Source organism: Oryzias latipes, chromosome 19 (genome assembly GCF_053564925.1).
Source record: "Oryzias latipes strain Hd-rR chromosome 19, Olatipes_Hd-rR_3.1".
Lineage (NCBI taxonomy): Eukaryota > Metazoa > Chordata > Actinopteri > Beloniformes > Adrianichthyidae > Oryzias > Oryzias latipes.
In genome coordinates, this window is record NC_136255.1 from 12,292,539 (window position 1) to 12,306,544 (window position 14,006).

The 14,006-nt window shown below is 39.0% G+C and overlaps 1 protein-coding gene across 1 annotated transcript in view; it reads left to right on the plus strand.

Annotated features, from left to right (window-relative positions):
• Positions 1–13,800, plus strand: part of cox10 (cytochrome c oxidase assembly factor heme A:farnesyltransferase COX10) — a 31,667-nt gene extending 17,867 nt beyond the window's left edge. The window contains exons 5-7 of the mRNA XM_004080592.5: positions 5,916–5,986; positions 11,230–11,462; positions 12,932–13,800. Of these exons, the coding sequence (XP_004080640.1) occupies positions 5,916–5,986; positions 11,230–11,462; positions 12,932–13,353 (726 nt within the window). The 3' untranslated portion in view covers positions 13,354–13,800. The remainder of the gene's footprint in view (positions 1–5,915; positions 5,987–11,229; positions 11,463–12,931) is intronic.
• Positions 13,801–14,006: the final 206 nt, after the last annotated feature.

The following is a 14,006-nucleotide window of genomic DNA, read 5'->3' on the forward strand; positions in this document are numbered from 1 at the left end:
GCTTTGGTTAAATGTTTCTGCTTAATGACTGAACATAGATATAAAAAAAAAAAGTATCACTGAAAAGGTCACCTCTGTGAAAATTGACAAGTTAACCTTTTAAGTGCACGTCCCCCCCCCCCCCTCAATAAATTAAAAAAAAACATGTTAAAGTGTAACATATATGTCTTAAAATCAATCTGTTGATATGAAAGATTAACCACACTGACCCTAAATTATTAGGTCTTGTTATCCAGGTTGTCCTTCTCAGCAAAAGACAACCTTAGTTTATATGACTGAAGTCTGAGACATTAAAGGTAAACAATGTGATCTCCAGCATCTTATTTAGGAAACATTCTTCCTTAAGTAGATAAAAAAGACAGAGCCGGCAAACAGATATTCGCCTGTATGATAAAACATCAAACAATAGGCCTGTTTTTAGAAATCAATGCCTATTTTTCTTTATGTGCTACAGTGATGTAGTAAAACTATAGATTATGTCTTGTTTCTCTCTTAATTTTCAATTTTAACATTTAATGCAGAACATAAAAATTAATAAAAATAATCCTTGGTGAGTAAGCAAAATTGGTTTTATGATTAAAACAGAGGAAGGAATAAAACACGAGTATTTTGTAAATCTGTTTATTCCAAAGCATTCAGAGACAGGAATTGAACTGAATGATAATGAGTTGTAAAATATACCAAATATGGTCATTGTACTATTTTTGATTATATTTCAATACAATTTGAGTGTAATCTTTTGAACAATATCTTAAAAATGAAAAATTATATAACAAATATCACAATACATTTTAATTCACAGAATAGAAATTTGTTTTCTGTTGTGTTGTCAATTAAACTGTAAATATAAAAATGTCTTTTTCTCAGGTCCTAAATCTTTGGGGGGGCGAATTTAATTCGCCTCAAGAGGTGATGTGTGCAGCCTGTCATGTCTCTTCTCTGCAGTAATCTTGCCCATATCCTTCCTCATATCTTCAAAAGTTAAGGGACTAATTATCGGCAGGGCAGAGGTAATGCGGCTCTGCTCAGCATTAATTGGTTGATTAACATGGGGACAGTTTAGCACTCCAGTGTCTCACACTCAGCTCCTTAATCAAGACTTATGCTTTGCCAACTGAACTGCCGCCAGCAGAGCTGCACAGACCTCTGTAAAGGGAGCTAGGTGTGAGTTCAGCTCACAGCTGAAAGCAAGACGTGACCCATTCTTTGGCCAGACCCAGTACTGCAGTCTGTAGAGGGGTGCCTGTCGAGAACAGAAGGCTGTGAAGCAGCAGCGATCCAGTATTTAGACCCAAAGGTTTGAGTAGGTTAACTTTAATGGTTACCTCTCAGGAAGACACAAAGCGCTCAAACAAATGCATGCATAAGAAAATTTAATTAGAAATATTTTAATTCTTGGACAAGATTTGATAGCAACTTGTGTAAAAGTTGAAGCAAGTTATTTGTAAGAAATTATATACAATCTCTATGAAAGCTACAAAGTCACAGCAACCAATAAAAGTCTAATTCCTTTTAACTACAGATGTCCATGTGAGAAACGCCCTGAAACACCTTTGAATTCAATTAATTGTTTTGTGACGGGAGGCACACCACGTCTGTCTTTTAGTCTCCATTATTTAGATTTTCATCAGGACATTGTTGGCCCAAAGCATTGAATTTGTGACTTCTAAGAGAAGCTTAATCTGTGTGCATCTTCGGCTTCTTGCATCTCAAGTGCTTGATCAGAGGCAGTTCACAGTTGGTGTTGAAGGTCCCTTTGTTTCCCTCTAAGTAGACTTGGCTTGCATGCAATAGAGTACCACCCACCTCTGTGGAAGTTTGAATTTATCATTAAACTTGGATGTGCACGCACGTTGGTTTCTGACAAGCGATGACTTGCGATTGTTGGTTTTAGCTCGTGCACCTGGGTTTGAGCAGCTGGTGTTTCTGTGAGTTAAAGCCGCACAGCTGCTTAGCTCTGGCTGTTCCTTGTTCCTTTCCTTTGGAGTAAACACTCTACTGCCTCTGTCTATTGCTCTACAGTATTACTGTTAGGATTATTTCTCATGTGGATTCGATTGTCCTTCTCTCCAGAGGAGCATAAAGTATGGTGCGGCACAAACCAATGTCAAAAAAAGTTTTTTTTTCTTCACAATCTAAAAAATAAACCTTGATAAGCTGCAGTCATCAAAAATGTGCCATTTAGCAAGTGCTCCCATAATTTGATTTGATTTGATTTCAAGCATTGTAGTTAAAGCAAAAAAGAATTTACACATATTTATCAAACTCATTACAGAAATGATGAAATGCATACCGGTAGTTTAAAAAGATAGAAAATAAAACAAAACAAAACAGTCACTTAAATCAAATTTGCTTAATTAAATATAGAGATAATTAACTAAAGTTAAGGAGAGCTTGATGTATTGCTTGAAAAGGAGTGGGAAGAAGCAAGTTTAAATAATCCCACCCCCTACTGAGTTAATTCATTTGATAGTTTTACAGTTTTTGAAATCCGGTTCTGATCAGATAAGATTCTCTTCAAGTAACAAAATCCAGTGCTTATTGATGATTGATTATCTTCAGAAAACATTCATTCACAATTTCAGTAAACAGTAACGGTGATGAACAGTTTTTTTCTTTGCTAACGTCCACACCAGAATGGGAAGCGACTCCCACAGCCTGTTATCAATTCAGACCTCCTGGTTGGCTGTGGGTCGTTTTTGCCTTTGATAGCTTGCAGGATCTGGCAGCTGAACGCCCTCTTTCCTTCTTTGCTGTGCTTTGGTGTCTTGTCTGTTTTTCATCTTCATCATCTGTAAGATAATTGCCTCACAATTATAGGTTTTGTGTATGTGCTCTTAATTGAAAGCAGATACGTGGTCTTTAAAACCTGTTTTAATCCCCAATACATGACTGATTATGCAATGGAAGTAGCTAGTTTTGATATGAAGAGTTTCTGAGGGAATAGTACAATTGTAAACATGTTTGACCTGTTTAACAGTTTTTTCAAAAATGTGAAAAGTTAAAAGGAAGAAAATCACTTAAAGAGTAAATGTAGAAGCTATGGCAAAGTGTGAAAAAAGAATTTTCCCATCAAAGATTTGATTAATGTTAAAGCTAGTTCCACCCAATAAGAACAAAGAAATTTTTATTTTTAAGAAGCAAAATTATTCTTTTTTTAGAGGAACATTTCACTCTACAGAATCACAGAACGCCTTTGATCTGTCTCCTTGGGTCCATCTCACAGCAGAGGATGACATATGTGAAATGCATTTGATGAACAATACATCAGGAATCCAAAATGTAAAAACGTGAGTGAGGAGTCCATATAAAACTAGACTAAAACATGAAAAGATCTACAACACAGAACTATTTTTGCTAATACTTGTAATTGGAAAATAGAGTATAGACATTTAACAACAATATAAAAGACTGTGATCATATGTATTTTTTTCTTATTGTTGAGGACAAATCAGATGTTAAATACCCGCTCTGATGAAAATTGTGTTTTTACCACGATCTTTTGGAAATTTTCCAAAGAAAAAAGAAGAAAATTAGGCCCCAAATTGCATTTCTAAGTATTTCTTTATTGAAATCATTGTGAATCAGAAGCAGATGAAAAAATGTCATTTGAAAAGGATTGCAATTGTGATGAAAAAACTGAAGAAGATATATATATATATATATATATATATATATATATATATATATATATAAAAGCAAATTGTTCATTTTTGTCGCAACAAATAATCTATTTTGATTTCATTATTCTATAGTAGACCTAATAAACCCTTCATTTACAGTGATAAAGCAATGAAAGAAGGCCCCTAAAGCTGGCTTTATTCAGCTGTTCTTTCCCCCTGGTTTAGATAAAGGAAAAATAATCATTTCAGGGGGGAAAAGAGAAATTACAAAAGAATATGTAGTTTTATAGTTTAATGTATTTTTTATTTTGGTTAAGGACTTTATGGGGGAAACTTCTGTATAATAAAATTTTGCTAGCTTGCTTGATCATCAAAAATATACATCCTTTGACAATCTTGTCATTTCCTTCATAACAGAAGGAAACATTTGTAGGTATCCATTATTTTAATTTCTACATTGTTTTGTGTTCCTTTTAGTAAAACATGCCATAGAACTTCTCTTACCTAGGACGGACTTTACAGAACCTAAATCTGAGTGACTAGGGCCTTAGACAAAATGTCATAATCAGAAAAGTATTTTATCTGAAGGTGAGCACATTATACATTTTAGTTATTTGTCATAGTATACATTAAAGGTCTGTTTGTGTGAGCCCTGCCTTAGTTTCCTCAGTTACACAGTGGTGTCTCAACTCCATGCAGCTTTAGATCTGGTGCTGCTGGTGTAAAACATCAGACCTACCTGCCATTGCACACGAACACAAGTGCTCCAATGACTTTATTGCTTTGGTTATAACACATTGCATTGTTGGCGGAAATAATGACACGGGCTTAGAGGCCAGCTGATGCAAACCAGATGAGAAAGGCTAACTTGAAAGCTGAAAGGGAAGGAACCAGAGCAGGTCTGGACAAATTATGAAATGACGGCAAAGCGCCTGCAATGGGGTGGACAAATTGAATGACATTCACAGTAAATCATCTGTACTCAACACGTGATTCATCCCAAAAAAAAAACAAAAAACTTTTGGGTGATTGTGATAGTCTTTTATTGCACAGGTGGGTTAACAATGTATAAGATCTGTCCTCCACTGTATTTTTTTCTCTGTGTTTTTCTTTTAAACATGTGGGATTTTGCTTTTTGGAAACTTAAGAGGGTTTGTTTTATGTGTGCAGTGCTGCAGCGAGCTTGGCCCTGGGCCTGCCTAAGGCCTCAGCGCCGCTCCACTCTACCCTGGCCACAAAGTGTACTCCTCTCTCATGTGGCCCCTGACCTCTTGACGTGTTTCCTGACCCAGGAAATAGAATTAACACCTATGTCTGGGGCCTTGGGGTCCAAAAGCCCACATACGCAGCTGCGCGTCAGCCCAGTCCAAACCAAGCAAAGTAGTTTACCACAGCAACATTTTTATTTTTAAGAGTGCAAAAAGGGAGACTCATTCTACTGTTGGTTTTATTGCCTTTTATGCTCCAGAGTTTGGATGCCACAACACCCGTATCCCTTTATGATACATTGCAGCTCACTCCTAAAACTCAAATGCATTTCTGAGTTTTATTTTGATAAACTTAAGTTGTCCGGTGTCACGATGCAGTGAGTTTGGGAACTACCACGTCAAAGTGGATTATTTGTTTATTAAACTTTTTATGTGCACCATATATTATGAGAGATGCATCCTGGTATTCCAGGGAGTAAGGCCGTCCTCTGTTTTCGTCATTAGTTTCAAGCTTTATAGGGAAAGCGAGTTCACACATCTTTGGTGCCTTTATGCACAAACACATGCAGTTTGGCCGGTTCCTGCATTTAAGCGCTCCATATGTTTGCATTTTAGTCACACATTGCCAATCTCGTGGGAGCACTTTGAAGCATACTCCTCCAGAGCTGATCATAAAACAGGAGTATAAGTAGTTTTTCACATAGTGGTGTCCCAGAGCACCTTTACCGCAAACACCCCCTCACCAAACGCTCCACCTCCTACATCCACTCTGAAATATTAGACCGTTAGCTGAAAGATTTGTGATTTTGATAAAGTACTGCTGAGGCTGCAACTGTAGAAGTGTCCTGTTTTTACCTGATGATGCACTTCATAAAATAGTCGAGTCTTTTTTTTTGTTTTTCATTCACACCTTTAAAGCAGATGTACCTTTTGAACTACACCATGGGAGTTATGGAGAAACTATTCATAAAAGTTGACAGTTCATTTCCTTCTTGGTTTTTTTGTGTAGCTGTGACTTTTTATCAGGAACAATATATCCTGATCGTCCGTCACCGTCATTAACGTGCCTGTTCTCTCTCCACAGTACTTTGAGGTGCCCTTTGACTCCAACATGAATCGCACAAAGAACCGTCCCCTTGTCAGGGGACAGATCAGGTACGATTGTCTTCCTTGTGTATGTAAGAATTGTTTTTCTGATTTGGCATGGGCAGTGCCATTTGCACTCTTTCTTTTCAAAAGTATGTCTTGACAGTGTTCAGGAGAGAAATGAACCAGCCTAGCAACATTTGACAGCTTCTTGGCCACACAAGCTACGATTTTGTACCATTCATGCTGGGTGAATGACAAATCATCCCACTGTTTTCTTGCTCTCTGACTTGATCCTTTCATTATTCATCAACTGGAATGAAACGTAACCTTTTGATGTCAGAGAATTTTTTACAAAAGTAGAAAAAAGCTTTTCCTCATGCCAATTTCTTAGTTACAGACCTCACATCTCAGGGAAGCAAGCTTTAAGGTGTTTATCTCCAAAAGTAGGTGTTTTCATGAAGCAGTGGTAGGCTGGTAAGATTTTGAGTTGTGGTTCAGCACCTCCTCTAATAACCTCTGTACAGTGAACTGTGCCATGCTTTGGCAGATCTCTCTGTGACTGGATTTACTTGTACCTACCTGCCCTCTTTGTGAAGCTGTCAATCGTGAGCAGTGAGCACGAGCACAAATAGTCAGCGATGCGTGAACCAGTGGAAACACAAACCAACCGCATTGTCTATGCTTGGAAACTGCATCCATTGCAGTTTACTCCTTCCCAGATCGCACTAAAATAAGCAACACATTTACGTAAGAAAAAAAACGTGCCTTTCACTAGTTGTATAGCTAGAAAAGTATGTATCGGAACTGCTAGTGTATGCATGCCAAAATTAGAGCTATACAGCTAAAGATGTGAGAACTGTACCGTAAGTGTTCGACTGTCTTGTTCAAGTTCCAGAAATTCTACACTGACCTGTTTAAAAGTCGAAACTAGAGCTGTTAGAGTGGTTATTAAAACAGTTCTTTGACAGTTTAAACTGCTTTTTTTGTCCCGCCATGTCTGTCTGTGTGGCGGCCAGACTCTTTCTCCTCGCTTCCCTCAGTCTCTCTGCTCTCTTTAAACCACACGGTCCTGTGTGAGGATGGAGAGCAGATGGAAAGCTGGACCGTCCTGTCAAACAAACCATCAATAAGGCCAGGTTTTACACACTCTGTGTTTGTGTTAAGGCCAAATGATAGTTCCTCCACTTTGCATTGCTCGACTTGATCTCAACAATATGGGTGTTGAAGTTCGTTGGGGCACCAATTGTGCAGGAATGTCGGTGGTCCTGTCAGCATTGACGACGGCATTCGTGGTTGTGATGAAAAGCTTTCAGGTTGGGCACAGCAGGCCATTTTGTGGCTTCCAGAAGAGGATAAATGCTTTGCAGTTGCTGAGTCACAGATAATTACACTTTAAGAGGTGACTGTTAATGTTGAAGGATTCCTCCCAAATGCCTCTTGATCAAGTCGTTACCTGTCAGTGTTATCGAGTCTAGATGAATGATGTCAGTGTGTGGGAGTATTTGTTCTAATCAAGACAACAAGTATATTTCAAGTGAGGAAAATTGTATTTTTGTCCTGCACCAAATATAATTCAAAAATAACTTTTTTTCTTGGGATGTTTTTGCTCTAAGGTAGTGTATTTTCCACACTGTAGGGCGTGCCGGTTTATAAGACACACTATCAATAAAAGGTCTATTTTCAAACTTATGTCATATTTAAGGTGCACCAAAATGTAAGGTACGAAGTAGGGTTGTGCCGATGGACGATATCATCGTCCGTCGTGATGGGTGACTGACATCCCGATGGAGAGACCACCATCGTGATGCCACGCCCCCGCCACGTTGCGCGTCGACACCATAAGCCGCGGTTACATGTACAAAATATCTTGATGGGATCAATGGTCGGATTAGAATCCAACCGTGTACATGGGCCCAGAAAAATGTTTTCAGAATATAAAAACGTTCACTAAGGTCACACTTTCCGTCGGAATAAATCATTCGCACATGCGCAGTAGGGTTTGAAAACCGGAAGGATATAAATTCCGCCGAGCGGCTTTTTTTTTTCAAACTTTATTGAATGTAACAATTCAATACAAAACAATGTTAAACAGCGCCGAGCGGCTATATACATTGACATGTCAGCTCGGTAAAATACGAGACGATCTTCAAAACGTGCCTTTAATAAAGTTACGGTTATTATGAAACACCTGTTCGCTCATCATTTGAATTTTAATCCGTGGGGTCAGTGCTTTTTCTGAACGAAGCCAGGATTAGCAGTATGCTAACACGGGCTAACAACATTAGCTTTGGGTGGTGCTGCATCCTGTGAATAACATCAGCCTTTATTTAGTCGGGACACGACTGGAAACACAAATCCGCGTGATTGTTTGAATGTTTTCTAAGGACTGAGCGACATTTCTGCTTTGAAGCTCAAACCGCTGTGTGTGTGCTGACGATCCGAGCTGTGCTCAGACACACACTTTTAGACCCGGTTCTGAGTTTGGTTGCTTGTACCCCTAGAGCTGCGGGACGGATCGCAGTCTTAAATCTCCCACACATACTGCTCATGTACCCCCCCCCCCCCCCCCCTTCCCCTCAAACACAAAGCTGGAAGTCCGCGCTCCGCCGGTCCACTTCACTAGTGAAGTGCGGGAGCGGACTACTTCTTTTCTATTTTGTTTGTTACTTTTTTTGTTAAAGTCACTTCCGTCAGTTTATTCTGGATCATCGCGGATTAGTCATTAGTTGGGAAATAAAATGAAAAAAGCAAAAAAACGAATAGCAGTTATATAAGAACGAAAAATGTAAAAATACCCCCCCCCCCGACGATGTCATCGTCCATCCTGATGGTTGACAGCAAACATAGTCAACGGCCAATTTAAGGGACATCGCCCAACCCTAGTACGAAGGACTATAAGGGTCACTCTAAAAATAATAAATGAATAAATATATGAGAAAAAAGTTAACATTTAACGAGAATGAAATCATAAAAGTATAGGAAAAAAATCAAAGTTCCGTGATAATAAAGTAATACATAAACTATAACTTGAGAATTTACTAGATTAAAGTCATGCATTTTTGAAGCAATAGGTTATTTACCAATGAAGATAGAGAAAAAAAAACATAAAAAGCGTATATTTTGTTTCAGTATGAGAGACGTGAAGCGCATAGTAAGCGGTTACTTGCACTTTGATTTCACAAATAAAGAAATAATAAGTGTTCTAGTGAGTCAACACTGGCTTATTATAAGCACAAGGGCATTGAAAAGAATTTCCAAAAAGATTCTTGACCCTCAAGGAGAGGATTTCCGGCAGGTGCGATGTTTTCACTGTCTGCACTAGCCTGTAGCTACAGTGGTCCAAATCCATGGTGGCACATGGATTCCTATGATAGACTAAAGCCTTATGGCATCAGCATTAATGGCTGCATTAATAGATTTAGTCGGCATGTAATGTGAATGAAGGTGTACGCAGCCAACTTTATTTAAAAAAAAGCTAGTAAAATTATCATTTTCTTTCCTCATAATTTTACTACTTTATTCTTGTAAAATGTTAAATGTTTTTCTTATAATTTTATGACTATTCTGGTAAATGTTTTACTTTTTTCTCATACCTTTAGGATTTTATTCTCTTATATTAATTCTTTTTTGTCTTTTTTGGTGGTCCTGATCAACACATTGTAAAAAGGTGGATATAATTCAGACTTTATTAAATGCATTCACAGTAATTCTAGAACTTGTTTGTAACACGCTACACATTAGCCACGTTAGCATATTAACAATACATGTAACTCCCAACATTGTGTACAACTTGTAATAGGGCTGCACGATTTGAAGAAAACTCGCGATATTAATATTGCGATAACGATATAATTTGCGGTATATAAACAATTGGCAAAACAACCAAAAATATTATTCCCATTCCATTACAACAGCTTAAAAATTATACTACAAATGACCCTTGTTGACATAGGAGGCGAACATGCAACATAATAGGGCGCCATCCGATTAGTTAACAACGTGAAGGGGTCCATCTGATTGTTCAAATGCACAAAGGGATTCTTTCAATCCATTAAACACTTCAAGCTGCCATAAGATTGTTTGGCCAAATTTAAGGTAACCATTTATTGCAAATTTGCTGTCTTTTGCGATATGCATATTGCACAGCTTGATATTGCGATAACGATAAATTTGCGGTATATTGTGCAGGCCTAACTTGTACAAAAACAGATTAATACCGATAACAAAATGTTATTGCGACTATTCTGACTCCCAACTTTATGTAAAAAAAAAAACACAGTCCGGTACGCTACATGTTGGCGTATACACAATAACACCAAACTTTGCTTACAACTTGTTAAAAACAAAAAAAACACACTGACATTTTGACAGCGAAGTGCACCTCTCAAACTCGCTTCAACATCAGTAAACACAACCTGAATTAATCGCTCTAGAAGGTGCGCCGAATTGTAAGGCACACTGTCTCCTTTTAAAAAAAAAATTGTGCCTTATAGTGCAGAAAATACAGTAATAAATTCTGTATCTATGTTTTCTAGTGGCTTTTCTTTTCACAGTACTTCTTCAACCATGTTGGGTTTTCTCCATTGACATCATCCAGCTATTATCATAAGCGCTGCTGTGTCAGAAGGATAGCGCAGGCCTGTAAACTCAGCTCAGTATGCATGACGTACCTCACTTCCCCTGACCCCCACTGAGTCAGCCCACAGACAAACTGTCAACAGCTCAAAGGCAGCCGGCACAGCCCCACTTCAACCCACATGAAACAGACACTGCACCACTAATCACATTATTGAACCAAACTCACTGCATTGAAATAAAAGCCCTGTTTGCTTTTTGAAGAAAAAGACCGCGTTTGGTCAAGATTTTAATCTGCGCACTCTTTAATTTATGGAGCATTTAACTGGTGAATTTGAACCAGACATTGCTATCGTTGCTTTGATTGAGTTAAAGAGGAGGAGGAGGCGGAGAAGGAAGTGTTCATCCGGCCAAAACCCCGAGCCTCTGTGGTTTTCTTCAGGTTTTGATCTTCCGGCATGCTCTTCATCCTACAGGAACACCTTTATCCCTGACAGACTCTTATCAGACGAGCGTCTCATTTGAGTCAGCCGTGCACCGTAGCTAAACGGCGTCTGTTCTGATCATATTAAGCTATCACTCTTATCTGGTGTCTGTACAAGCCACTAAACTTTATCATCCCACTGCTCCCAAAGTAGTTTTGCTCTGCTCTTTGTAAGTTTTGTCTTGTCTGGCTTTATCTTGCTGATATAGCTGATCCCTCTTTTCCTTTGTTTGCCTCCTTCTCTTATCAGTCCCCTACATGCCGTCTCATTTGCCCTGGCTTGTGGCGTTCCTGGAGTGGCTCTGCTCACCCTGGCAGTAAATCCTTTAACAGGCTTCCTGGGTGCCCTCAACATCTTTCTGTACACCTGTTGCTACACGCCACTTAAAAGACTTAGCATCACCAACACCTGGATTGGAGCGCTGGTTGGGGCGATTCCTCCTGTGATGGGCTGGACCGCTGCCACGGGCTGTGTGGACCCAGGTATGTTTCCCAAATGGACACAAAGTAAATATTAATATTATCCCATCCATCTTCGGAACCCACTGAATCCCTTTCAGGGTCACATGGATGCTGGAGCGAACCCAGATACTGTTGGGCCAAGGCAGGATAAACCCTGAACAGGTCGCCAGTCTGTCGCAGGCCTTTGTGTTATTCTTTACATTAAATATAAAAGAAGAAAAAATGTTTTTTTGTTTACCATCAAAGCACTAAGTCAACAGCTGGTGGAAATTAAATGGTTTATTTCAAAATCTGGCAAAATTTCATTTTTGGGATCCAGTTTTTCGGGGGTCTCTTTGGTTTCTATTTTTATAAATTGTTTACACATTTCTAATTGGCATTTAAATCTTTCATTTTAGAAAGAAACTTTTAGCAAAATAGAAACAATTTTCATGTTTCAAAATCTATTTATTCTGGAGAAATTCTTCATTTCCAAGTGGATGCAGCAGAGCAGGGTGTTTGTGGCCTCCACAGGGTATTTTCTGTCACAAATACAAGCTTTTTCAAACTCATTCACAGTGATTTGTATAAAGAAATGCTATTTTAAGCTTAATTTTCTTTAAATGTGTCCTCCATCATCGGAAAAATGCCGCAAAAACATGTTAAAAACACAATTTTCATCGGAGTGGGTCTTTAACAAAACACTCGGAGTCAAAATGTTTTGCCTAATGCTTTATATTTATTGTATTTCTTCTCATATATTAACTCTTGACTTTGCTGGACTGTTTGTTGGGTTTGAGTTCACACCTCCGAACAGCCTAATCTGACTGTACAGAAAGCTTAGAGACAGTTTTGTTTCATTGAGTGTAATGCTAAGTCAAGTTAGGAGAGACTTGGCGGGTGATCCAGCCCATGTGTGTTGGACGCATCAAGTGTTTTGTTATGACAGCTACATGAAATATGTGTCATCAGTGCTGCTTCATCTCAGAGAGACCCTGGAGTTCATGTTTATGCCTCATATTATTGTGATTTATGAATTTCTAGCAGCTGCTTTTTATCGCAAATCATTTACGAACAGACAACAGGTTTTCCAAGCTAAATTAAAGTTTGAAGACATGGTTTTAAACTGAAACCGTCAAAATGTCACACCTACGGGATTTTCAATATTTATTAGAAATAAATTGACCATTTTGTTTTTTTAATATATATCAAGATATTTTTTGATTCACTTTGTTTACCTGCATGTAAATACCTACGTTTTTGTTTCATAATGTAGATTAATAGATAGATTGATAGTTTTTTTTTAATAAAAACATGTAAAAATATATTTCAATCACTTATTCAAAGTCTAAAATCAGTTTTTAAGTTTTGCGTTGGCTTTCATCTCAGCAGTTGGTTCTATTTTTTCCCCAGATGACTGAATTAAAGAAATAGTTCTTTAAAGTGTGCAGCCTCTATATTTAGCCTCATTAATCCCCTTCTTCCCCTTTTCTTTTCTTTTATCCCCCCAGGTGCTTTGCTGCTGGGTGGTTTCCTGTACAGCTGGCAGTTCCCCCACTTCAATGCTCTCAGCTGGAACTTGAGGGAAGACTACTCCCGCGGCGGTTACCGCATGATGTCCGTCACCCACCCCTCCATGTGCAAGCGCGTGGCGCTGCGCCACAGCCTGGCTCTCATCGGGCTGTCCACGATGGCGCCCGTGCTGGACGTCACCACCTGGACCTTTCCCGTGATCTCCTTACCCATCAACCTGTACATCAGCTACCTGGCCTTCCGCTTTTACCAAAAGGGAGACCGTAACAGCGCCCGCAAGCTCTTCTTCTGCAGCCTCTGGCACCTTCCCATGCTGCTGCTTCTGGCTCTCACCTGCAAGAAGTACAACAGAGGTGGCGAGGACTCTGGGCCGGCGCCACTCACAGTGCCAGCTAACTAATGTGAGAGAACTCACAGCTGTTTTTTAAAGAATTCGAAGAACACCATTGATTGTGGATATGTACATATTCTGTATTTATCTCTAAAAAGTTTATCTCTGTTGGTCGTAAATGAACCTGTACAGTTTAAACCTCTCTTTAAACACACCTCAGCGCCTGGACAACCTCAAGGGGATTACAAATGCCTCATTTTTTTTATTCATCTGGAGTAAATATGTCAGGGTGTTCTTAACTTTTACTTAATCTCTGGTAATTAACAGTTAATAAACCCTATTTTATTTGCTGGCGTTGTGGCACTTTAGTCTGAAATGAACCAAAAGCAGAAGGTTGAACTCTCTAAGAACGAATACTTCAAGAAAAAAACATTTCATGATTTTTGTTGTGTGTCCGATCTTTTGTACGTCCAGCAGCAACATCGGCCTATAAAATAAAAAGGAGATGCTGACTCAGCGAGGTGTCTTTTCTTGTCTTTATCACTTCAAGCCCAAATGTAAAGCTGTGTTCAGCTGGCCACCTCTGCGCCTGTCAGTCAACATGTGCTCCCCTTCTGTGCCGTTTACCCTCAGTTTTGGTGTTTGGTTACCATCCGTGCATGTGGGGAAGTGGGCACACGGAGTTGCCATCATCCCCCTTCTAATAAAAAAAGAAAGTCGGA